This window comes from Solenopsis invicta, chromosome 2 (genome assembly GCF_016802725.1).
Source record: "Solenopsis invicta isolate M01_SB chromosome 2, UNIL_Sinv_3.0, whole genome shotgun sequence".
Taxonomy (NCBI): Eukaryota; Metazoa; Arthropoda; class Insecta; order Hymenoptera; family Formicidae; genus Solenopsis; species Solenopsis invicta.
The window spans coordinates 1673121-1700864 of NC_052665.1; the positions used below are offsets into that span (position 1 = coordinate 1673121).

Sequence of the window (27744 nt, forward strand, 5' to 3'; positions counted from 1 at the left end):
TATCGCGGTAGAAACGACAAGAGCAAGTTTATTCAGAGGAATAATATCATGTCTCGAGGTAGCTGCGGGCAGCCATCAACGTCATCCTTTTTTTCTGAATTTTCTCACCCATTATATCCAGAATCGTCCCACGCAACAATTGTTACTTTGTCCTGCGGCAATATAAATGCAAACAGTTCAAGTTGCGAGTTTAGAAAATCATCATACAACTTAATACATTTGAAATGTCTACGATAGAATGCATAAAATGCTGCACAAGAACAGCAGCAACTTGCTCGGACGAGCGAGCAGTCGAAAAAAAATTCATCAATGTTTTTTTCTCTTTGTCTTGGGGGATTAAAAAGGATTATTAAATAGATCACTAGTTTTATATTTTACCATTATTTTTTTTTATTAATATACAACACTTTCACAATAATGTTCGATGTAAATTAAAAATCAATTACAAATTAAAAAATTCTTCACGAGTTATTCGCATATAAAACCCGAAGGATCGCATGGGATTGCGGAGGGGACGATGAGGAGGTGGAAGTATATAAAGAAAAGCGTCCGACAAAGGTTACTATTTATAATCGGTACGGTGCACGTTACCGGATGAGCCGGGCGGGGGTGATGCGCGAGAAAGAAGAAGAAGAGGACCAAGAAGAAACAGCGACAGCAACGATGCGCGGAGGAACGGGCGGTCAGGCACGGAGACGGCGATATATTAATAATGGGAGCAACAAAGCGGGGAGGAAGAGAGGAATAAAGGAACGAAGGAGTAAAAAAAGGACACACTCGCGCGTGAAGAAGAAGAAGGGAGGGAGGGAGAAGAGCACAGTAGCTCTGTCCTCTTCCTTTTCCTTCGTTCTCTCGGTTTCTGATCTAAATTCGTCTCAGGCCCCGTTGCAACCGTTTGGCTTAAGGCTAACGGTCCGTCCAGCCTCCTCGTTCTCTTCCTCCTCTCCCATCCACCCCTCTATCATTCTTTCGTCCTTCCTCGTCCACTTCGCTCTCGGCACGCTCTGCCTCTGTCTCTTTTTCTCTGTCTCTCTGTCGTGAAATCGCGACTCGACGACTCTCATTCATGAGAGGATGCGAGTAGATAGAGGAACGATCAGGGTGAAGCTACGGTGCGAAGAGGGATAGACAGAAAGAGAGAGAGAGAGAGAGACAAATGAGAGAAAGAGAACGAAATGGCGCAGAAGAGAGAGATGGACCTGCGCGAGCGGCCGGAAATGCTCAGAAGCCAATGTTCATTCACAAGCGGCCACGGCTGCGTTGTCATCCTTCTCCTCTTTTTCCTTTTCCTCCATCTCGACTTTGCGTCCGTTCCCGCCTGTCCTCTTCCTCCTACACGAAGGTTCTCTCATCCGCGCTTCTTCATCGTCGTTGTCGTCGTCGCTGCCATCGTCGTCGCCATCGTCGTCGTCGTCGTCGTCGTGGTCGTCTACTAGTTGTCGACGACCACGACGACGATTACGACGACGACGACGGCGACGTCCAGCAGCGTGAGCAAAACGTTCCGACGCCACCGACGCCGCCGCCTCGCATAAATCTCGTTTCTCTCCCTCTTTCTCTCTTCCTCTTTCCCTGTCTCTCCCTCGCGCCCCTCGGTCGCCTTTCTCTTTTCTTCTCTCTCTCTCTCTCTCTCTCTTCCTCTCTCCCTCATTTACTCTCTTCTACACCCACTATAGAGCTCGACATACCCTGCGGGAGGATGCACGAGCAATACGCGGAACGCGTACAACACTCATTGTTCTTGTCGGTTCCCGCACCCGCGACCAGTACCGGAATAGCACGGTATCCCGCGTGCCACCGCGTTAATACTGCGCCCGTGCAACGCATAACGATGGCCCATCTCGCGTTTCTGCGCCAAACTCTAAGCGCGCCCGCCCGCAGCGGGAAATGTACGGTCTCTGGTTTCAGCCTAAACACGAAGTTAAACCAACCCAACAATGCGCGATATTACAATTATTCTCGCGTTACCCTTTATCAATAATTAATGTATCAAAGTAACGTCATAATACGGTTGCACAGTTTAATTAATTGTGCAGGAATAGTCAGGTTATGTTATGATGATGATTGCTATTTATAGATGAATTTAGTTATACACGACAAATAATAATTGCGTTTTTTTCTGCTTCATTTTAATTTTTATTAAACCCGTGTCAACATATACATATCTTGCACTATTTTCCTTCTAATACACGTGTATAACGTTTCATTTAATTATATTCAAGATTGCGTACGCGCAATTTCTATTTTTCACTATTAACATTTCTTAATGCAATGTAATAAAAAAATTAATGATATATCGTATGAATTAGCATAATAAAATATTAAGGTACGGTTTTAGTAGAGAGAAGGTCTATAAAATATTAATGAATCTTGTATTTAATCACCATTGAAAAAATAATAACCATAAATTCCAGTGCTTAACTCATAACAGATATGTATCAGAAATATTTAGCATTCTTCATTACTTGAACCGTAACTAGTCTGATAAAAATTTTTAAATTTCCGATTTATAAAAATTACTATAGATTGCAACTTTATATTTTTTATACTTTAGTAACTTTGTCACACTTTATGCGGCTTCCATTTATCATTGTATTAACGAAATCAGTCAAGGGGAAAAAACTAATTGAGGATTAGAATTAGTTTTGATTACACTTAAAATAGATGTTGTATTCTTAGTCCATCTTTAAACGGCCCTATCTGAACGTCCATCCTGTCGCAAAGAGGAAACTGTCATGCGATGTAATTGCGAGGACGACACAAATTGACGCTGAACCGCAATCGATCTTAATCGAGAGGAAAAGAACATCGATTTGCGGTCTAACGCGGAAAGGGTCAGACAGGGAGCAGCGAGCGGACGAATTACGTGGTAGCCGCGGCGAAGTGTGTACGGGGGATGGTAAGAGGCTCTAGTTAAGGGTGCGCCGGGGTACGGAGAATAGGAAAAAGGAGGGTAGAACGCAACGGGAGCGAGAACACATGAAAGAGAGATACGACCCAACGTCATTCTCATGCGTTTCTCTCTGCTGAGAGTAGTCGGGGGTTGCGAGGAATGTCGCGAGGCGACGCGTATATAATGCCGATGTATAGTATATATATAGCACCGGTGGATGAACTAGATTGGATATTGCATCGCACATTAAAAACGATAAAAAATGAGAACCATCGTAAATGTAATTTTAATCACAGTTACTGCAACGCGTCTCGTTTAATTTTAAGTTTATTCTTCGGTTCGCGATGCAACGCAAGTATACCTATCGATTTAACTGCAACCAAGAGTTATGAACACTTCGGTCATTGAAGATATGAATTACACGTATAATATTCTAATGAATATTTAGAAGGAGATTTCTGAGATTAGATATACGTCGGCGTAACTAATTGTAAACGTTATACGCAGTCTCAACGATGATTTAGCTACTGCGACTTACTCGAGGCGTATCGTAACTATAAATCAATGACCAACGTTTAAGTGAATTGATAAAGATGTTATTCTGCAACACAATCTTCTCAATCTCTTTACAAAGTACAGATAATACAGTTTGCATAGATGCAATGCAGATAAAATACAATACGCGTTGTATAGGATACTAATTTTTTAAACGGAGCTTTACTATACCATTCGCTAATCAATCGTCGATAAAAACAGAACCGTGGCATGCCCGTTCGATGCGTTACGCATTGCCGAATCGTAATGGCGGTAAACTGCGTTCGGCTCGTCCCAATTTGGGGTCGATTCGGGGATTTCTACCTGGGCGAATGCCACCGGAGCTACAACGAGTGGTGGAAGACGCGGCACGGGGATGTGGGCGGACAGCCCGGCGACAACAATGAGCATTGTGATTTGCGCGGGTGTGCCTTGCGCCCTATTGGTCGATTCTCACCACCTCCATGGTCCTGTTCCCGAGGCGAAAGCGAGCTCGCTGGCAAGAGGGTTGTGCTACCACCTCCAAGCCGAACAATGCACAATGCGCGCGGCGAATCACCTGGAGCCCTGATATCGCCGCTCGTCGTCCGGCCGAATGTCTTCGCTACATTCGCGATACGCGCGCTTCGAATCGCTATCTCGCAGAGTATTGCATTTTTTTCGGAATGAATGTTTAATCCTGCGCTAATCTACTGATAATGAATAATATTATAAAACGTGAAATTGCTACATTTTTTTATCGAAGAGAAAGAGCATTACGTTAGGGAAAACGTTTTGTTGACAACAAATAGTTTGGTAAAAATGTGCAAAACTATTTAGTTAATATAAACAATTTTTTTTTACTTCTATTTCGCGAAATCAATTAAATTTTTTGTTATAAAAAAAATATTTGATTGCTGTTAAAAAATATTTCAACTAAAGCTTTTGCTGAAGGCACTAAATTTTTTTTCCTAGTACAGGCAGTTGATAACGAATAGCGAGGTGTTAATCAATTATGTCATGTTATGTTCTTAAAATTTAAAAAAAATAGTTGATTCTATTTTAACTCGAAAATTGTATTTTTTTTTTAAATATTCTAATAGTACGTTATTCATTCCTTCATTTTATCGCGGAAAAAATTACAGCAGCCAGGAAATGTGAAATAATCGCCAGCACGCAAAATCGACGCGATTGATTTTAATTGAGGAAAAAAGAGCATCGTTTTGCAATTTCACGTGCAAAGAATCAACGAAACTAATAAATGTGAACTTTTTTTTAAATTTATCATATATTTATTCCAACAGGCCATTCTATATCTAATTTCTGCGCGTCTGACACGCTGATTTACCATATCATTTACGTTTTTTTTTCCACTCTCAGTAACCGGCTTAATTTAATAGAGGGTATAAAAATTTAAAATATATTGCGAACGAGATAGGCAAATTGTTTCAAAAGGTATAAAGGTACAATATATGTATATTGCAATGACAGACGCCATTTGCCTCTAAACGAAAATATCGCTGCGAGATGAATGTCATTACATCGCGACACTGACAGACCGGTGCAATTTGGCGAACGTTTCGCGACGTCGTCGCATCCATACGCTAGCTGCGCTTCGTTCCAACGTAGCGCATCGCGCTCTTCCACGCCACGTGACATGCTGCGCGTTAATCGCGTTCTCCATCCGCTCGCTCCCATTGAGCAACGAGATCGGTGGCAGTTAGTAGAGGTGGTGGGGGGCCGGGGGCAGAAGGGGGGAGACGAACGCAGCTACCGTAGCGCGCGTAACTGTCCATCCGCGTTGCTACTACTACGCCCAGCTATACGAGTTGGTAAGCGCCTCAGGATGTCGAGCTGGGGGAAAGGAGAAGCGGGGCAGGTATAGAATCTAACAACCGCGAACCCACACAGGCGAACGAATGCCGATCCGTCGGCGGTGGCGGTGGCGGGGCGGCGGCGGTGGCGGTGGCGGCGAGCATCGGTACACGGCGGGGTGACAAAGGCGACGAGGACGAGGACGAGGACGTGGACGAGGACGTCGGCGAGGACAACGTCGGGAGAGTCGAAAGCGGTGGTGGCGGCGGCGGCGGCGGCGGCGGCGGCGGCGGCGGCGACGGCGGTGGCAATGGTTGTGTGGTGGAGGTACCAACGACGGATGGTGGTGGTAGCGTTGGCAGTGGCGGGCAGAGTCCGTCTCGGCGTGGGTGTCGGAGAAAGGAGGCGGTGACTAGGCCCCAAAAGAGGCGTGGCGTGCGTGGCAGAACTTGGCCGCCACGTACAAACGGCGAGGCGCCTCTACGAGCGCGACGGGTACGACGAAGAGCCGACGAGAGAGAAACGCGTGGCAGAGAGACAGAGATCGCGAGGGGGGAAACAAGAACAAGAGCAATAGGAAACAAGAGGAGGGAGCGAGAGGCCAGAGTCGGAGCGGTGGCGCGGTCGTTGGTGTGGGACGGAGGGAGACGGAGCGCACCGGTAACAAAAGCAAGGGAGAGAGGGAGCGAGAGCGTCGGTGCGAGAGGGGCTTGAAAGGGTGCGGGACAAGGGACAGTCGTCGTCGTCGTCGTAGTAGTAGTAGTAGTAGTAGTAGTAGTAGCAGTAGTAGTAGTAGCGGGGCGCGAAAGTGGTGTGACGCGCGGGCGCCGAAGCGCCGCTCCGCGCCGGTCGCCGCCGCCGCCGCCGCCGCCGCCGCCGCCGCCGCCGCCACCACCAGGCAGCGCCTTCCGAATCTCATCCCGGTCGGTCCTCGGGGGGCTTCAGTCAGTCAGCCGACGCTCCGAGAAACGCGGTGATTATTTCCATTGTATGCTCGCCGTTCTCCGGGGGGGAAGGGGGCCTTCCCACACCGCACTCGCATTTTACCTCTCTCCCTCTTCCATCTTCCGTATCGCTCCTCTCTCGTTCTGTGCTCCACTCCGCTCTCCCGCTCTCGTCGTGCTTCTATGTCGCGCGCGCTATACCCGTGCAGCCTCCGTGCGCGCCTCCTTCTCGCCCCCACTGACGTGGACCCACTGACGCGCCGCGAGGTCCGCTGAAGCCTCTCCGCCGTGCTACAGAGCGCCTCGTAGCTCGCGACAGTGGTACGCGAAACGGAGCGTCGCGTCTCACCTCGCGTCGTTATCGCGATCGGGGATATCGTTACACGCTGTTCCTCGAGTAAATCGGCGGCCGGTCACCTCCGACCGCTCGTCGCGATTTGGTGTTGAAGTGCGCGATCGGGTCATGAGGTAGCGCGTGAAAGGAAAATCTAGGGTGCTACTTCGCCTTGGTGAACGCGGTTTCGTTCGTGCGATTGTCCATCCGTGGAGGTATCCTCCTTCACCGATCCTTCAGCGACGTCCGGGCTACCGAGGTGTGAGCTAACGAGTGCCGAGGAAACCCCGCGGTCGGTTCCGAGAGAGCGGGTCTGACCGTCGCTCTAGCTGTTCGATCTTTCTCTCTCTTTCTTTCTCTTTATCTCTTTATCTGGTTTGTCAGTGGCGGTTTTATTCATTGTGCGGAGGTGCTTTCTTTGATACGTGACAAGTGTTGCGTCAATGGCAACGGGGTAGTCCAGGCTACCAGCGCACGGCCAGGATGATATGAGCACGCTTGGCAGGTGAGTGAACTGACCTCGCGTGCCTCTTGATATCGGGACACGTGGTTCTCGATGCGCGATACACGGGGATTTAAAAGTGACGGCGAGATTGCATTGCAATGCGCTGTACGCGCACATATAACCCAAACTACTTGCAATTGTGCTGCGCGTCTGATCAAAGATAATCCTGAATAATGTCTCACTCTCCTAACTTCTATTATAGACATTGGGAATTTACGTGTTTTAGCAAAACGTAAAATTTATAGTTACATAATTTATCTTCTATCGCGATGATACCAAGATAAAATGTAGTTCATATTTTTTTCTTTTAACACTGAGGGGAAAAATGATTACAATAATTTGACCATAATTTGACTAAATCATAATCAGTTTCGATGCAAATTATATATAATATTTATAGTTGCTTTAATTATGCAAATTGTAGCTATTACTGCGTAAATAGTAAGCGAATAGTTAAAAAGTAATTACGATCGCGCTTACTATGTATGTATAAAAATGTTTATTTTATTTTTACCTTCCTAATTTTATTAATTTTTAAAATTATAACTTACAATAAAATTTTTTCATATAGTTGGCCAAACTATAAATGTAACAACAATAATAACTCTAAAACTAGATCTCTCAACCAAAATTATTTCACCATGTAATTATAGTCACAAATATCAAATACTTTTCTCTCGCTTAATTTAAATCGCAAAGGTGAATTGTCAAGCGACCGAAATTAACTCAATCTGTCAGTCCACTTTAAAACACTTTGTAATATGTTAGAATTGTTACATTGTTGACAAATTGACAATTAAACGAGCTACGATGGCTATCCGATAAATTATTAGAATTCTTCGTTAATTCTGGATTTGTTTATACAGAGCGATATAACTTAACCCGAGACGATTTCGATGACGCGCGTGCAACGAGCGAAACGGTACGCGCGCATGCTCGTAGAAACGTGAATTACGATCTGTTGTACGACACGCACGTCTGGAGGAAGGTTCGACGATCGGCAGGTTCGCAGCCTCCGCGTCCAGCTTGATGTTACACTTATTGTTGATGCGACTCGAAACGCGGAATTACGCTTACACAAGCTGTAGCGATCACGCTTAATACGAGTCCTCGCCGGCGCGTAATCGGAGTCACGTCATGACATTGTATCTCGCGATATACGCGACCGCCGGCGTGATAGCGCGAGGGCGACGCTGGAGCGTGTGCGTATACTCGTGTGTACGTACGTGTTGTCGAACTATGTGAATGCGTGGCGTCGTGCGTGAGTCGTACCCAGGCGACTGGGTACAGGCGTGTACACACACGGGGCCATGTGGTTTGGTACGGCGAAGGAGAAAGAGAACCGGCTCGGAGCGGAAGAGACGAAGAGAGGAGGAGAGATGTAACAAACGAACGAACGAGGGTTGAGAGAGAGAGAGAGAGAGAGAGAGGAGGGAGCGTGCTCTCTACGCATCTGACCCAGTGACCCTCCCCGTAGTCCCCCTCGATCCCCTCGTGTTTCTCTATGGGGTTCCATCTATTTCTCTGCAGGCTTCCCCGCTATCGTGGAATATCTTACAAAATTCGACGACCTGCACCTCCTCGTCCTTCGCGCGAACGATGCGAAGGAGGACGCTTGACGTCTAATTCGATTAATTGGAGCAAATGACGCATATGGTTCAAATCCTTTCAGCTTTGGAACGACAAAGGAGTTTTTGTCGATTATAGCCGCGTATGAAGCGAGTTTCGTGAGGAGTGATGTTTTATGACACGAGTTTTTTTTTTTTTTTTTTTTTACAAACGAGGAGGGTGCCTTAATCTATATTAATGTTTATGAAGATAGTTTCTATTAATGGGCAATCCGTTGAGTAAGATATAATGAGACACAACAAGTGAACTGTATAATTGGTCTATCGCTTATTACCGCATCATGGAAAATTTGCTTACTCACGTAGCACTCAAAGCGAAACGTGATTCTGCAGTTTTTATCCCAATATATCGAAAGGCACCGTGAATCGGTTAGGTGAATGTAATTGGGGATTTTGTCCGCAGATGCGCGCGGTATTTCCGGGTACAATGCCTCGTTAATCGACGTTCCTCGCTCAAAAAACGACCCTCCCGTGAGGGGGCTTAAGTGCCGGCTTGCCGAGTACGCGTTCGCACGGCAAAAATATCGAATTATCTCGAGCGCCATGATAATAATAAGCGCGAACGCGCGGGCTCCCGAAGGATGTGCCCGACGCGGAGGTTGATTGTGTCGCGCGGACTACGTATGCGCGCATTTGCGTAACAAGAGCGGCGCAGCGTCGAATCGAGAGACGGCGATATCGAATTAACGGCGCGAATGTTGTTCGTTTTATTTTTAACCGATTTCCCTGAAGCAAGTTTTGCGAGCGATTTTACGGCCTTCGCTGAATACGATCGATCTGTTAACGCTTTAAACGCCAGGTTATTTAAATTAATTCGCAACCCGAAAACGGCCGATAAAAATTCAAACTAAATGCAAATTAATTATATAATTGATATTACATGTGAGGTATTTAATATCACGATTACCCTTAACAAATATTTAAAGAAACCATATCTCTTAAGACGTTGTGTTAGTGAGCGCAAAGCTATTGTTACATACATTATTACGAATTTCTGCTAAAAAAAAACTCGTTAATTACGAATCTTGTTCCAAATAGATGAAGCGTTGAAAAATACCGTGTGGTTGTTAAACTTACAATCTATTCATTGCGCGGACTCCATAGAATTCCGCGCATCTTTGAGGAGATAATTAAAACTGGGGTACAATGTGCACGCACAAAGGCCCTTTATGCGACCAAAGGTGCAGCGAGGCTACATTATGTAGTGTGCTCCCGCTATAATAAATTACTTCAGTCGCACGAGCGTCCGAAGCTTACATCTCCCCCCTATAAACTATGTATACGGCTTGCATTATATCGCACCGCGCTCAACGATATTGTCCGCACGATAATCCCTGCGGTATCTATCACGGTATTTTATTAAAGCCAATTGCTCTCTTAAAGTATAAATCTAGTTGCTCAACGTGTTAGCGCGCTGCGACTCGAAATACCGGCACGACCTCCGCGTCTGATATATGTAGACAACCCTATAATTGTGCGTGACACCGCACGCTACAAATGAATTCGAGGGAGCGCGTGCATAAAGCTCGACAATGAAGACGTACTGCGTGCTTTGATTGCGTCACTAAACTGCGTCTTAGAGCATTAGCATACGGAGACAAAGCACGATTCTAAAGTGTCAAAACACGAGACGGTCGAGTTTCGACATTCCGGCTCACTTGCGAAAACGAGCGATAGCCCGATTCGTGCGTTAGCGTTATAAGGAATAAAAACGCGAGTGGTGTCAGCGTGTTCGCATGATCTCGAACAATGTAAATGATAGAAGCTCGTTAGCTACACTGTTAAATTTCTATAGCATCGAATTCTACACAATTTGAATTTTTTTTTAACCATTCTTATAGGTTGCCGTTGCTCCCACTTAATACATCGTCGACTTAAACTAAAACAATGAAGTTAATTAAAATTGTTAAATTTGACTCGAATTTAATTTATTATTTACTGGGTTACACCCGTTTATACGAATATTATTTACTTCGAATCTAAGCGATTCAACCATAGAAATCGGTTGATTAGATCAGGTTGATTTGTTCTTTTAATAATCAATTTCGACACAGATAGAAAGTTAAAAATAACAAAATGTTATTTAACTCAAGGAATTGAATTAAAATTGATTCTTTAATATTTAACAGTGTACGTTGCGTGGCTTTAAGCCTTCCAAATTCAAACAGATTAATTATTTATTCATGAATCCATGCATCGGCATACACATATACATAGCGCGTAATCGCAACTTTCAAAGCTGACTGGACATTACTGAAATCGCATAATCGTGTTTCGCAGCAGTAAAAAATCATATTCAAAACTCTATGAGATGTCCGCGTGTCGATCTGTCAATGGTTGCCTGCCGCGATTTCGAACTTATCTCAATGAAATTATGCGTGTGAATTACGTTGCTTTAACAGCGCGTGTCTGCAATCGCGAACGATATCGTTGACTTTGACCGACAAATGCTAGAATGTGAAATGCATTTCTTAGAAAAAAACAAAAGAAGGAAAAAGTTCTTACTCAGCACGATCGCATCCGCTAGAAGGTCAAGGTCGGTATTGACAAGTCATTACAGAACGATAATCTGAAACGAATGCGAATGTTAACGCTTCCCTTTTGGATTATCGCGCGTGGCACGGTGGAGTTTACTGCATCTTGTTTTTGCGCGGCGCTCACCGCGTAAAAGTACCGGGAGTGCACATGATCAGACAGCTCTCAAAAAATTTGTTGTTCATTATCTAACCGCGGGTTATGTACTGTTAATCAGCGATAAGCAATGGCACGTGTAACGTCGAATGAGACGCAGTGAGTCGGATAACTCAGTGATTATGAATTAACGAATATAGATATGAAACACGCGCAAACGTTTATAGAAGTATCACAAAGCTTTATTTTCCAGATAAATTTGCTAAAAAATTTAACGAATAACATTGTGGGCGATAAGCGTTGATATACTTGACCCTATCAACTCTATCGGAATTTTTTAAGTGAGATATGATCTCACTATGTTGTATTTGTAGTACATGCAGAAGTTCAATTAATGGTAATTATGATATCGTCGCATATGTTTTAATCGCGAAATAGTGCATATTCTATAACTTGTAATCTTTAATCGCGTCGCGCGATTTTGTTGTCTTTTTCCATGAATAATTCTGTATTCTTTTGTGAGTTACTCAAGCGCGAATTTACGAATGGTACTGATGGTAATACATCATTTTCGATCTTTCAGATCTTAGAATGCCTTTATATACGCCGATGTATGCTCGTTGTACTTATTTCCACATTTCGTATACTTTATGTCCATAGAATTATTGCAAGAATTGTGAGACCGCAAACCGAGAATAGGCTACAATAAATTATTCCTCTTTGCCATAGTTGTATATGTATTAACTGCAATACTATGCTGATAAGATTCTCTTTCTGAGAATCTGAGAGTGTGTGACGATGGACTTGTTTTGAATAAACGGTTTTTAGTCACTGTACTAATCTAACCATCTAATTTAATGTATGCGGCTGAAGAAGACTGCACTCGAGTCGAAACTATAATAGTATCGCAATTTATTATACATCATAATACGTAATTTATAATGTATAGAGATTCAAGTAGAATAACATCCATATTTTCGCTCGTTTTCAGCCTTTACTTTATTCGTAATTTATTTTGTTATTTCCATAACGAGTCACAATTCAGATATTGTGTCTTTTGAATAAGCGTCAAGCAGATAAAGATGCATGCCTGCGGTTATTACGATATCACATAATTTTCCTCGAGGCAAAATGTTGTCCTTCGTTTTGCATGGATTTGCACGATGCGCACCGTTTGCTTCAATTAACCGCGGCGCGGCGAGGTGAACGTCAAATAACTGTATCCTTCGTGTCGTCTGATTTAATGAGAGGGTTCACATGCAAAGTATTCCGCGACAGCGAAAGCCTACGGGGAAGCGAAGAGGTAAACGTTGGAATCGCTCCGCATCGGCCTGTCGTGATTCTACCTGTTAACTGCGATAACTTGCTGTAATGGAAAATTACAGTAGCAACCGGTAGCAGCCGGACTATAACGTATAATAATGCGTAACACGTTATACATTCCGCGCGACATTATACCGCTAAGCGGGCAAGAGACGCGTGTTACGGAAGTGATTGATCATGGATATCAGAAGCTATTTCTCTAATTCTAGATTCGCCGTGTAATTTTCTCCTTACTATGCTTTGCTTTAAGCAAATCAAGTATTATGAAATACGCGAGTTATTAAATCAATTTAGAGCGAGTAGAAAATTAGAAAACGCCCCGTCGTCTATCAGAACGTTATAACTACGAAGATTTCCAAGTTTTTATGAATATAAATGCAGGAGAGAGAGAGAGAGAGAGAGAGAGAGAACGCGGAAATTTTTCCTAGAAATTTCTCCGAGGAAAACAATTAGTTTTTGTCGCGTAACGTTATAATTCTTTGGTACACCTGTCCGATGGAAAACAGGGAAGTGAGCGATTGTAAGAAAAGCAGATTTCGTCGCTGCGAGCCCAAAGAGAAGCCGATCTGTGGAGATCGCGCGCGCGCGCGCGCGCGCGACGCGGGGATCCATCTCGTTATTCGCGCACCGCACAATACCTGTACCCCTCGCGGACAACAGCGCGGGCTTCGCAGTGCGGCGGGATTCATCAGGTCGGATGAATAGCGGCAGATAGCGGAGGTGCTCCAGCCACTGCGCTATCGCGCGTGCAGCCTCTCGTGTGTACAGGTTCGTATGCGCCGCGCGCTTTGTTCGCGATGTATGGGGCCCGGTTACGCGCGTTCGTTTGAGCCGTGGCAGAGCGAGAGGGTGATTGGAAGAGGAGTGAGATGTACGAGCGCGTAACGCACACGTGAACATTCCCCCCTCTCTCTCTTTCTCTTTCTCTATCTCCTTCTCTTTTTCGTTGTTTTCGGTTGGCGCGCGTACCCCACGAATTCTCTCGTTTCCTCTACGTCCGGGGTTTCCTTCCCTCCGATCCTCGCGCTCCCCCCTTCTTCTCGGTGTCTCTATGTTCCTCTCACGAAAGAGCGTGCTTTTCCTCATGCATACACCAGGGTGCATGCGTGTGTACGTACGTGACGGTCGGTGTGTGGGGGCGGTCGCGGAGGACTCTAACGCGTTCCAGATGCTGCGTGCTTTGTTCCCATCGGCGCGCGATGTTTGAAGCCGCCTTTCTTCATTTCTCTCTCTCTCTCTCTCTCTCTCTCTCTCTTTTTATATATCTTTTTCTTTCTTTAGAACGAAATTCTGATAGGCGCACGCTCCTTTACATCGACTTTAACTGTGTAAAGTCTCACCTTTAACCCTTAATCTTAAATGAATTTAAAGATAAGGATCCAAGCGAGCTTCTTTAAGTACAATCGCGATAGAACGGGCTAAATTATTTTCGAGAATATATATTTTATTGAGAAAAGGAATAAAATGGTTTCTAATAGATACTCTCATTTCTTCCAGTCTGTTTGACACAGAGATATGTGCAGTTAAGATACATAAATTCCCCAAATGTCGCTAGTTTCGTAAACACGGACTCTGACGATCTCTATTTAATTCCGGACTATTTGTCTTTTGTCTACTTTAGTACGTTTAGCCCCGGAGAGCGGCAAATAAATTCCTTTCCTCTCGCTTTCTCTCTTTCAGCCGACCCTTTCTTCTCCGATCTCGTTTATCTGTCTCTTCCCTTCTGGTTCCTCTCTCGAGACGATATGTGCATACGCGCGCAGAAAACACGCGGTGCGTGTGCACGTGCATCGCGTGTAACACGCTCCCTTTCCTCTCTCTAACGAACTCCGTTATAACGCGAAGGAGGAGGATCGAGGAAGCGATCTAAGGTCCGAGCAACTTGACGCTGAACACATGGCCCCACTTCTTCTTAAACCCACACTCGGTCAGAAGACCCTCCCTCGTTTCTAGCCGGCTGCCTCCCTCGTCCCCTAACCGGCGCGCTCTATTCTCTCTCTTTCCTTTTCTATTTCGTGCCTCCTTCTCTCTCTTCCTTTTATCCTTCTCTCCTCGGAGTTTTTTCTCGATCGATCACGCACTCGTGATCCATATGGATTTCGTCTTTGACGAGACAAAGTTAGTCGTGCCGATTGTAACATTGCCAGCTATGAATAATTTTTTTGTTTTTTTTTCTTTTTAAATATTGGGCAGGATGGGCGTCATTATTTTTGACACGGAAAATCCATTGAGCATTCAGTATCGGTTATCGGTGAGATTGAACAACGTTTGACTGAATTATTTTTTGAATTACTTCGAATAGCACCAATATAGATGTATGAAAAACATGAATTCGTGCCGAAAGCGATGCTCCGGAAATATTCTTATCTCATCGTTGCGCAAATGTGAGAGTCATTTGTTTGCGCAGTAGTTAACCCGTAAGATATACATAATAAGGAGATAGTGAGGCGATACCGTCTCGCGGAAGTGAGGGAAAAGTACGTAGTGACTTGTCACGTTGGTGAAAGGTCGGGCTTATTTGCGAGTATCCGCTCTTTCTAGGATTCACGCCGCTTTATCACCAGGCGCCGAGTATTTTTTCATTGGCACCTCCGCAGAGAGCAGCTGATCGCTCTGGTGTGCATGGCCTCCCCGATGTGTGAGACTCTCGGTTGTACGGCGGCGAATCTCGCGAATTAAATGTCCATTTCTTTTGATCTTGTTTCTCTCCGGGACCAAGTTCAGTGGTACGCCACCGTCGCTCTCGTAATCAAGTTACGACGATATTAATTACGACGGCTCGATGTGGCGCGCCCGCGGATTAATAATCCGACTTCGCTTTCGTTCATTGATTTGCTTTGGCGTGATACGGGCCGGCATTTTGTCGTGCTGCCGCCAGGATTGGAAAAGTAAAAGCTGAGGGATAAATCGGTAATTAAAAGTTCAAATTTATCGTCTATATATTATAGTTTCCATCTTTAATCTTCACTAATGTACTATTAATTTAAATTTAAATAATTTTTTTAAAAAATGTTGCGTTTTGCAGAAGGTGATAAGCAAAATATAAAAAAAACTTGTTAAAAAAGAATAACGGTTCAAGTTGTTATGCGAATATACGCTTGCTGTTTTCGTAATCTTAGTATTAAATCATTAAACGATAAGAGATTTGTTGTTTTGACACATTAAATTAAATTATGACGTATTATATTAAATTAAATATACGTAATGATTAACATTTGGACGGTTTCGTTTTATATGACATTTTTGTGATTTTTTTTGGCTTCCCCAAAATTAATAGTAACCTACGTTACGCAAAACTGTTTTGTCGATTTTTGAAAAATTAAAAAAAAATTCTTCAATGATTTTTTTCTTGGTCAACATTATTCTTTTGAATGTTTTAAAGTCTTAAATTACATTTAAAAAATAAAGAAACATTATATTTATATTTTGTGGGCTCTCTCTCAATTTATCATTAAAATTATCTTTTCTTCCAAAAATAAGAATTTTGAACTTTGTCACATGCACACACATACATACGTTCTTGATACATTTTATTATAATATTCTCTCCAAGAGCCGTACTTTCTTAGCCTTACCAGGTGTAAAGTTTTATATTACCATACTTCAGAGAGGAAGCCGCGAGTCTCGTAGATAAAAGCGCGCATCGCGTGAGACGAGTGGCGAAAAAAAAAAGGAATTTGCGGCGAGAGACGGTTCTGAAAGGCGGCAGAAGGGAGAGGCTCCGGAAATAGTAAGAAGGGCTAGAGCAACCGCGAGGTCGAGAGACGACAGCCTTCTTCGACCCCACCGGCTCCGCTGATAACGTATTCTAGGTAGAAAGAAGATGAAGAAGAAGACGAAGGAGAAGAGACTGACGGAAGGTTGCTTTTACAGCACGGTCGCCGCGATGCGACGCGAGAGACGAGGCGGGCGTCGCGTTGTCGGCTCTTGTGAATGTGTTCCGGCCTAGTCGCGGCTCGCGCCCTGCCTTGCGTCGCGAAGCGACGCGACGCAAAGAACGGGAGGATTGCGCGCACGAGAAACACCCGGCTGCCCCTGGGACAACCACCAACCCCCGGTGGGTGACGGTGGGCCGTACGGTACCCGCGCGTTACGTTGCGCGCGGGTGGGTGCGGTCCGCGCCCGCTCATACATAAACAAGAGATCGGCCAAGAGGTAGCATCAAAAGAAGAGACGCCGGTGCCGGGACTCCATTATGTAGAGCGTATCCCACGGTGGTCCTATAAAGAATACTAACGACGGAGCGCTTTCTCTCGCTGCGTCCAGAGTTTTCTCATGCGCGACTTTTCCGACCCGATCTCACGTTGGAGAGATAAGGATAGCCATTGATATCTAAATACTAAAAACTGCCGTTGCTCCCTTTTTCGATTTTGACATATATGGATATTAATTATAATAATAGTAGGGTACCAATACTTCAAAAGAAATGTCGGTTGACATGAGAAATAAATCTGCAATCTTGCTTTTTCATCTTTTTGATCTTCTGTATTTTATATTTTTCTTATTTCATTTTTTTTATTATCTTTTTTTTATTTTTTTTTTCATTAATCGTACTTTTACGACAAAACAACTTTGCGACATATTACGAAAATCGCGCACTGACGTAACACCGTTGTTGAAATCGCCAGAATATTAACAATATTGTTGTAGATATGTCAGTGCGCCTGTGAATTACGCAGTAATCTATTTTTTTATGAAGAAAGTTTGCTCACCGCGGGATTATATTCTTCTTCGTATCTCTCTTACGACAGCTTCCGAAAATGTATGAACAGATAATGAGAAAAAGAAGATCGTACATTAATGGTCTTTTATCGTTATTGTACGTTTCAAGGCTCGCAAGGCTAGTGGTATAAATTTAGTCAATAACGCCCGCGCGTATCTTTCTTCGCCGTATCGTATAATCAGCCCTGGGCGGCTTAATTATAATGCTCCCGGTGCTGCCCCTCCACAAAGAGCAAGATATAATGAATTTTTATATACTACGTCGTAATTACGGTCTACTCTCTTCCATCCGTCTCTGTTTAATAAGGGGAAAATACTTTAAATAATATAATATTTGCTCTTGCTAATTTATTACATTTGACTCAACATAAAAATCTTACTGATAAAATTTCGTACAATTGTTTATTTTAATTGTGATATTTGCTGCAACGAAAAACGTAATTTTTTTCTATTTATGCAAGTCATAAAATGTGGTTTCCTATTTTTATAATGAAGAGATATCACTATTAATGTCTAGCTCCAATTAACAGTTTTACGTGTAATATTTATAAATTGATTACTATCGTACATATTTCAACCTTTTTTTTTCTCGAATCTTTTAAACTAAAATCCGATTAAACTTTTGTTCAGATTGAAGCTGCAATACACGTACGGACAACACATATTTAATTGAATGGAGTATTATCACGGGCGGGATTGTATAACTCTTAATTAAGTTGTCTTTAATCAAATCTGGTATATCTGATGGTCTATTCTCCAGAAATCTCGTCGACTGTTTCCCACACCGGACCAGTCGAAACAGATTCCTCGTCCGTCCTATTTGCGTGCGTGCTGACGGAAGTTATGGCTCGGTATCGGGCTAACTTTCCCACCCCAACACTGGAACGCCACCCCAGCTTTGCTACTTGAGCCCGAACAGATGCCGCATCCCCTAAAAAAACTAGGCTCCTATTGTGCCACTAATAGAAAGTCAAGCGTCGGCTCACACCCATGGACGCGTGTCGCTATGCGTGAATATGCGTCTCCGGTCGTTGGTCGTGAATACGTTTCGATCGATCACGACCGACGGGGAAAAAGCCACAAAATGGTCGTAAAATATTTTTATCTCGTTTACAACACGCATGCGCTATAAATTAAATTAATTAAATTGAACTCTATGCACACCGCGAAACTAATATAAAAATATCTACATGTACGTGTGCTACTGAAAACAAATTTCTATTAAAATGTTAGAAGCGTGCGAAAATCACTGCTAAGATTTTACAATAATAATCAAATTGACAATTGTACTATTATCAGGACATTTTTTTATTCATGAATCAGGTGAACAGCATTATCTTCTTCAATCCATCTACCAACTCTTCACTTTTTGAATACAAAATATGTCAGAACTCGATCTTTTTAAAATAGTTATCTGTATTTGTCATTATAATAATTATTTCGTATTGACGATGATTTTTTTAAAAGAAAAAATAAATATGAAGTATAAATAAGTATAAATAAGTAAAGATACAAGAAAATATATCTGTATTTTACAAAATAAATTCTCTCTTTGTGTACGAAATCATTTTATAGATATAATTTTAAATATAGTCATTGGTTCTTCAATGATATTTTATCTGGAGAGTAAATGTAATAACTGAGATGTTCGACCTTTTTCGATAAGCATGGCGATTGAAGCTAATGTGAGGCATATAGGGAAAAATAATTCGAACGCTTCGTTGAGTCTTTATGGTTAAAAAAACGTGATTTTATGACTTGTATAATGATAGTCACAGTTAAATTAATCGCAAAACTATTAAATCAAAATATAGCTGGCCTCGTGAAAGGCCTTTGAATGTCGCATAAGGCTCTGCGGCAAAGAGGAATAATACTAAAATTATTAAAAATATGAGGAATATGAGAAATTATTTTATTTTAAATTAATAATATGGAATGGACAAACGCACAGTGTAGGAATTAGAAATAAAAGTGAAGAAATATACTATATATATTTTGTGACTATAATTACGTCAATAGGTTAAAAATAACGATATTATTGAAAATTATGTGGACAATGAAAATATTGGTGAATGTAATAAAGAACGTGAGGAAGTATTAATTGATTTAATAAGATCCACATTATGGATTAAAGAAGATTACAAAGTTGCAAATAAATAATTCTTGTCAAGAAAAGAGAGAGACGACAAGATTTTGTCAAATAATAACACATTAACAAAATTTTAAATATGAATATGACGCTTTTTTTAAGTTAGATTAACTGTTCTGTAAGATCTATGTTCTTGAATAGATAAATAATAGGCCGTGACTGGATAACACCCCCGTATTATATCTTGTATTGCGTGTTACATTTTATCTTTATTCCTAATTTTTACATTTAATATTTAGTATTTATTTATGTTCCTAATATTTTTTTTCTATTGGGCGCAGAACATAACATTTATTTTGTGTCGTTGTTTTAAAATTATAAGATATCATACAATTTATAAATAATATAAATACACACATATAAACAAACACACAGACGCGCGCGCGTAATATTTGCTTCGTGAAGTTTTAGATTTATTATTTTAATCAGTATTTTTTTACGATATTGAAATGTTAATATATTAAAATTGAATAAAACTTGATTTAAAAAGGCGTTGACGACAAAATTATCATTAATTAATGGTAATCGCGACACGCGCGGTGCAAAATCGCTGCGGTGCGCGCGCACGCAAAGAGGAGAAAGAAACGAGAAATGCATTTGCGTAATTACTTATCTTACGAACTTAATGAATCAGTAAATGAATGAATGGATATTGCGTGGGTGCGAGAGAGTACTTAGAACACTCGACGAGGGAAAGATTTATTCATTATCCGCGACGCAAGCTTACGCCGTCGACGATCGTGATTATCAGTCGCTTATCGTCGAACGTAATACGCGAGATCTTGTATGCATTGCGTACATGCCAGTGCAAACACTGAACTACATTCGATCTTACTTTTTTCCCCTGGTTGTTTGTTACAGATGCAATCTCGCTCTGAATTCGAAAATGTACCTCTTTCTTCGAGTGTATTTTGCGACCGTGTGCGAAATCATTTTTTCCCCTTTTGCTTATTCAATCCGATGCGATAGTATACCCGCGGGACAGGAGGGGACCTCTACCACCCGCGCGTTCCTGCACTGTCACCGGCGTTGATGATCTCTCGCTATCCTCGTCTGTGATTTCAGTCGGCCGGACACGATGGCATCTGGCGGTTAAAAATATTTCTTCCGCGGACGTGCCGCAGGCGCGCGCGCTTTTTGTTCGGTCTCCCCGGCTATAGTCGGGGCTATAGTCGCGAATCTGTGCGCTTCGTGAAGTAATTATGCGCCGGTCGAGAAGTCTAGGGACAGAAATACTTTGCGTACCGAGAGCGCGCGGTGAGTGCGCCGCGCCGCAACAACGACGTGCCGCGTGACAGACTGCCGCCGGCAGTCGCTCGTGCATGTACACGTATATGTATATATATGCGTACAATGTCGGGACACGTAGACAATAGAAATAGAAAAGCGACGTGAGATAAACTGGGGGTACGTCCGAGGGGAGCAAGGCGGCGACTCGGCAGAGATCTCATCCTCGCGCCCGATCACTGGACGTTTGCACACTGACTGATTGCTGCCACGACTGACAATTGTGATTTACGAGATTATTATCTAGCGTGCGTAGTTGCGCCGCCAACATATCTTCGCTAAATATACATGTTTGGCCGCTCATTCTTAGTGAGTCCGCCAAATAAGCTTCATTTTGTGAAGATTGCTAATGATATAATTCAGAAGTATACCCCCCGGTCGTTTCCTCACGTCTCTGTTTAAGATCTTGAAAGATCGTAAGGGACAGAGGCATCTTTTTATTTTATTTTTTTCTTTGCGCTTAAAGAAATAGAGGATAAACACTTAAGCTCGGCTTTTATAAGCACATTTTTTGTTCTAATGACTCACAATGACGCAATTTGCTATCCATTCTATTTATTTACGCGCGTGCCTGAGAATGAACAAAAAGAACTTATCAAATTCCTCGTGAAACTCTGCTTCGCTGTAGAGAAGATATTCGGCCTTTCCCGTTTTATCGCATCACGGGGTTATACAGTGAGCGATTTTCGGCTAATCGTAAAATGACCAAGTTTTCTTCAAATGTGGGCTACGCGTACTAAAGATCTGACGAATCGCGTCCCACGCAGCACAGATCTCCTAGAAACGTCCCATGGACGTCCTCAGGAGATCTGTGCTGTATGGGTCATCATGCTCCGATCTTACGCTCGTCGTAATCTCTCAGCGTACGTCGCTCGTGTGTGCGCGCGCGTAGCGGCCGTTCGAAGCGTCACGTTCGCGACACATGCGCTCGTAGTAAACGGAGCACGTGGTCCTCGGCGCGACTCGCGATTCGCGCGAATGCACGTGTGCACGCGCATCGAGCGCATGCACGGCTTCCTCGCGGGTGTATCGCGCGAGCCCTCGCCGGCAAAAAATGCGCTGGAGGCGCGCGCGGCGCAGACAATGTTCATCATTGTAACGATTTGTAATATGTGCGAACGCGCCATGCAGCGCTGCTCCATCCTCACATTATCGACGTCCCCACTGCTCCCTCGGTTTTTTCCTTTTTGCATGCAATTCGCATTATAGGCTGCGGTATAATGCGTATCGAGCGCGAGCAGAGACGCCGATGTTATAATCCTGACCTTCTTGATAACGCACTTTTTGCTACGACGATTCGGTGCGCGACAATTAAGGGCGACAGTTTTCTCTTTTTTTTTTATTTCGAAAAAAAGTTGTGTGTTTGTAAAAAATTTGTCTCATTTTTGTAGTCTACGAAATATATCTATACACCTTTATTGTTATTTAAATAATTTTTTAATAATTAACAATTAATAGTAATTAAAATAATTTTTTATTTAAACAAATCTTTATTTAAATAAAAAAAGCATATTTGTAAAAATAATTTAAATAATTATAATAAAGATAAATAATATTTTTATTATCATATTATAATATCTTTATTATTAAAATTATTGAAATTGTTTTTTGTATACGCTTCTTTTTATTTATATGGCAAATTTTTCAGGCAAGTCCGAAATTTTTCAGGCAAGTCCGTAATAACTGTAAAGACCGTGTTGTAAATTAAGAATACAGCTGTTAACAAAATATTGTAATATTATACCGATGTTATATCTGCTCCTTCGCAAAAATTCGATCGATTGATCGATCAATCTATATCGTGATTAGAGATCACGCAGATGCCTTTACGCAACACATCTCGCATACAAATATTATCTTTATCTTCACAAACATTATCTTTGTCATAAATTGGTTCGCGGAAATGAAAACAGTTCGTCTTTGTACCAGCTGTTCGAAACAATTCCTCTTGAGTTTTTTTTCTCAATATATATTAGTGGCTAAAAATAATTTTTTTTTAAATATTCAAATTTGATTCTTACTCAGTAAATTAAGCATTAAATCTTGCAATCATAGATGCATAGATGTTTATATTTAACCTGTCTCTTAAAGAATTAAATGATCTAGCAATCTATATATGTCGGGGGAGGATTGCATACATCTCAAGAGTGATGCATTATACAAATATTATCTTTATCCGGCGATACAGTTAGCAATGCCTAAGGCGAAATGGCCGATGACAGTTGATGTCATTATATATTTCATAACTTTATGATACATCGTTCTCATCTTCCGAGAAGATGCGCCCGGCATTCTCTCAGCACCGTAAATCGTTCTCCATTATGTGACTAACAAATGTCCGCGTAACACGCAGCAATAAATCTCTCCTTGTAATTATACACATCACAGAGGACGATTTTGAACGCAAAGCGACATGTAAAACGTGTATTCTCCAGTTGAAAAGTCGTTTACGTCTAAAAGTCATTATCTTTGACATATATATATGTGTAATGGGCCTCACCTCTATACATCAATCGTGTACGAGCAGTAGCTCAAAAATGTAGGTCAGGCGCGTTAATGGGAGAAATCATTGACACACTAATGGATAAATCGATTTTTTTTTTGTTAATTAATGTACATTCTTTTACTTGCTCGATTTACGTAGCGTGCGAGTAAATTGCCCAATTTGCCAAAATTAAAGCGCGATTTGAAAAGAGAGAAAAACAAATTGCTCCGAAAGAAATTCGAGGAGACCAGGGATTTAAAGTCGTTAATTCGTTCCATCGAGCAGATCACTTTCGGAAACGAGAAACGTCGGAGCCTACCGGAAATGTGGTTAAGGCTTGTCCCGCTTTTCATCAGATGCCTATCAACAAAACCACGCGCGAGCCGCGCGCTTCTTCCTGACCTCGCAACCTCGCTCGCATTCGCCAACGGAAGATAATCGTGTGGCTAGATCTCTCTTTCTCCTTTTCTTTCACTTTCTCTGTTTCTTTCTCCCCTCGTCTTCTGCCGCGCGTTCTCGGTCAGCCGATTAATGGAATCTCGTTCGTTTAATGGAGTGTGATCGTTGCGACACGCCACAACGCAACAATAATTCCCGCCCGATAATTACGCCTCGCGTCCAGTTATGTAACTTACGTTCCTCCACTTGTCCGCGCGCCGATATCGGCGACGGCGACGACGACGACGACGACGACGACGACGCCGCTGCCGCCGAGCCAGTAGACGGTCGGTCGATCGCGCGATTTGGATTTAGATTTGGTAATTTGTAGACGGAAATGAATGGACGAACTTGGGCTAGTCCGTGTCTAAATTAACTCCGCGCCAGATGGCAGATAGTTTAGACGTCGCGCCTGCCGGGGGCGACCGGGTGACGTAAGGAGCGACATCGTTTCGTCGTTTACTGTTCGTACGGTCCTCCACCTGAGTATGCTGAAATTGAACTCTCACTACCATACTCTTTCGTGCTGCCAACAAACTGGATAAATCGCAGTAATCAACGCAACGTAAATGAGTTCTGCGACATTTTAGATGATCTTTTCACGATACGTAAGAAAAAGCGAGCCGTACCATCAAGCACATAGAGAATATATGAAGATTTCCAACGCCGACAATCCTCCCTCGCCCTTCCTCCACGATATATGTACATCCCAATTGAGCACACACCGACGCAAGAAAAAAAAAAAATGAGAAAGCAAAAAGACAAAACAAAAAACTCAGCAGTCTTCCGTTACGCTTGTGTTGCAGACTGAGGATGTCCTCAAAGAGGAAGTCGCCACCAACGAAGCTATCGGAGGGCGGGGGCGGTGCGGGTACAGTGGCAGGCGCCAACGAGGAGGAAGAGGACACTACCTCGCCGGTGGCCGGTTCCGGTGGCGAGGCAGCCGTCGTTGGTGAGGAGGGTGCCACCACCCCCGTCGACATCGAGGAGTGCTACTCCCATCAGAGAGGCGGCGAGTGCGAGTCGTCCGGCTGTTCGTCACCGGCGACTACCAGCGAGCCGGATCTACGCGACTCGCCGTCGCCCTCGTTGAATTCCTTGCGGGCGGCCAAGCGACAGAGGTTGCTGTTCCTATCGAGCCAGGAGACCCTCGCACCACCGTACCACCATCCTCACCACCATCATCATCACCACCACCATCATCACCATACGAACACGTCGTCGTCATCGGGCGGTGCACTGGAACCGGCGAGCTCCTCGGAGTGCGGCTCGCCACCCACCCTCCTCTCCGTCGACCCCTATTACCCCCATCATCCCCATCACAATAACAACAACAACACCGTCACGCAGAACAACAACAATAACGGCAGTGGTACCACCGCTGCAGGCAGTAAAAGGTCCATGGACGACGTTCTCAAAAGACTAACGTGCAAGATGAACAGCGAATCCCTGTCTATCCAGGACGATACTACCAATACCAGGCGGACGTCACCGCCGCTCTCTTCTACGCCGACCGGTCACAATGCACATAGGTTAGTCTAGGCGATATGAAATATTCAATTAAGAGAACTAGGGCGGGTGAAATAAAATCTTTAATTTTTTTCCTATTTAAATTTGTCTGAATAGGACAATCTTAAAAAGATTATCTATTAACGTCCAATTATCGAATAATGAACAGAGAAAGAAAATAGATTCGGTAGCTGTTCCATTATATTTGTAAAAGCAAACTCGTTCGAATATTAGTTAATTGATTCGTGCTCTCTAAATTGGAATCAGTGTATGATTCACTGAAAGATATATAGTAAATAGTCTGACTTTAGCGATATACTTGTAATTATATTGATCAATAATATATGTTTTTCAGTAGTAATACACTGATTCCATTTAGTAAGAGTATTCTCCTTTCAATCGGAGTGACTAGTCACTGATGATCACAGTTACAAGTGTAGCACTGCAAATCAGTAAAATTTCACCGTTTCATATTTTGAGAGAAAAGCCTAGCATCAAATCTAGAGAAAAGCAAATCCGTTGTATCTGTTGTATTGTCAAATATATTTAATATTCAAGATTATAATATATAGGAAATACAACAAAGGTCTTTTCCACTTTTCAGTGTTTTTCACACACTGGACTTTCTAATCGTCATTTTGACTCTCTTCCATTTAACATCGGTCCGCTGCTATTAAAACGATCAGGAAGTGAATTGCAAATAACAGAAAACGAGAATAGTGTGCCGTTTCAGAGAACTTGCAATTTTCTTAATCGTTTAGATTCCATTACAATTCGTGTAATCCATGCGTCGTATCTCGATAAAGCGACTCTTACGCAACTTGTGTATTAATTATTCGATACCGTGTTCGAGCGACATTGTAACAGTGCACTACTCTGTTGCAATATCTGTCTCATAATGCGCCACCGTGTCGCCGAGGTTATCGTATCTCTCCCACTTTACATAACTGATTAATATAATATAATGGTAAATCAGAGGCGGATGTGGCTTTTTGCAACTTTGTTACGCTGTGCCTATAATTTTTTTCTTTTGCAACTTAACTGCTGACTGTGTAATGGAAGCCTATACAAATACTTATTTGAATTTAATCGTGATTTTATAACGAGGAATTAATTATGACTGCAATTAAAAATTGTTTGTCAGTTACACAAGTTAACACAGTTATTTCAAGTTAACAAAGTTAAAATTTTCCACTTATAGAGCTCATAGCGATGTAGTAGCAACATTTTGGAATATAGCAAGTTTCGTTTGCTTTAAACTTCTCGTACTTTTAATCAGAAAGATTTAAGTAAAATATATATATTTTGATATTTGAGAAAAATTTAAGTAAAATTTAAGTAAAATCTGTGTGGGAGTTAGCTGTTTATACAAAATTCTTGAGGAGGAAGACTTTGAAATTTATCTCGTAATATTATCGATATTCTTCGTACGCAGCTTACAATGTGATATTCTTCGTCATCCGATGTTATCGCCGGAAATTAGGGCGTCAGCTATAATTTTGTTTTCTAAAAGAAAAGACCACTGTGTAGTTTCTTGCCTCAACACTCTCAAGGTCTGGTATCTCGAATACAGTTACATGCAACTAACGATCGGGCGGGGCCTAAAAGAGACTATTGTCCCGAAACCATAAGGCCAAACTAGCAACCTCTCTTGAAACGGATCTCTATTGCCGTACAATCAGTTGACAATGACCAGTAATTCAAGAACGAAAAGCACGATGACGTAAAGCGTATAAATAGAAAATCGTAGCTCCAAATAATTATTATTAAAAGAAAAATTTTAAAGACCAATTTTCGATTTTGGCGTTATATACTCTGAATTACTTTTGATTTAATAAAAATTTATTGTGCACTCCAAACCATTAATAATCAATCTCATATAATTTTTTACGTATTGAGCAAAATTAAGGGATTTGAATTAAAGGGCTAATTTATCAATATCTATATTTCTAACAATTGTGTCACTATTTGAGTTGCGACAAAGTGTTTATTAACTTACTAGACTATGTCCAGTCTTGCTAAAATAATGATTTACATCAGTTATTTAACATAAATATATTTTTTATGGAAGATAAATACGGTTTAATTTTCTTCGAAATTGTATAACACTTAATTTTACGGATTTTAATTTATTACATTTATTATACGATATCTAATCAGTTTCGTGGAATAATCCGTGGGATTATTCCGTGGGATATTTATTGAGACTGATGTTATGCTTTTCAAATAATTACTTTGCTTCAATAATAATCGCTCTGGATAATAAAGTCCGCCAATGAATTGATTTGTATTTGCATAAATTTTTTCTTTATTCTGTAACTCGTTTACACAAAGCCGAGAATATAGAGTATAAATTGTTTACACGTGAATAATTACTATTTTGCGTCATGCAAGATAATACGTTAACTCTACAAATGATACTACCATAAAATTATACTTTTGTGTTTTTATATTATTTCGCGGTACAATTGACGCGTATTGTGTTGACTGAGTAATATTGAAGTTAAAAATTGCCGACTTGATAAAACGTTTACGCAAATCATTTGATATGATTGTATCAAATTGTTTT

At 42.1% G+C, this 27744-nt stretch overlaps 1 protein-coding gene across 4 annotated transcripts in view; it reads left to right on the forward strand.

Moving 5' to 3' along the window:
• LOC105196447 (transcription factor Sox-6) overlaps nucleotides 1–27744 on the forward strand; it is a 187512-nt gene that overhangs the window by 117745 nt on the left and 42023 nt on the right. For 3 of the 4 annotated variants that reach the window (XM_039446120.1, XM_039446119.1, XM_039446121.1), the window contains one exon: nucleotides 24473–25198. In XM_039446120.1, the coding sequence (XP_039302054.1) occupies nucleotides 24473–25198 (726 nt within the window). Of the gene's footprint in view, nucleotides 1–6144; nucleotides 7005–24472; nucleotides 25199–27744 lie in introns of those variants that run through there. The other variant, XM_026140233.2, reaches the window with a different exon arrangement.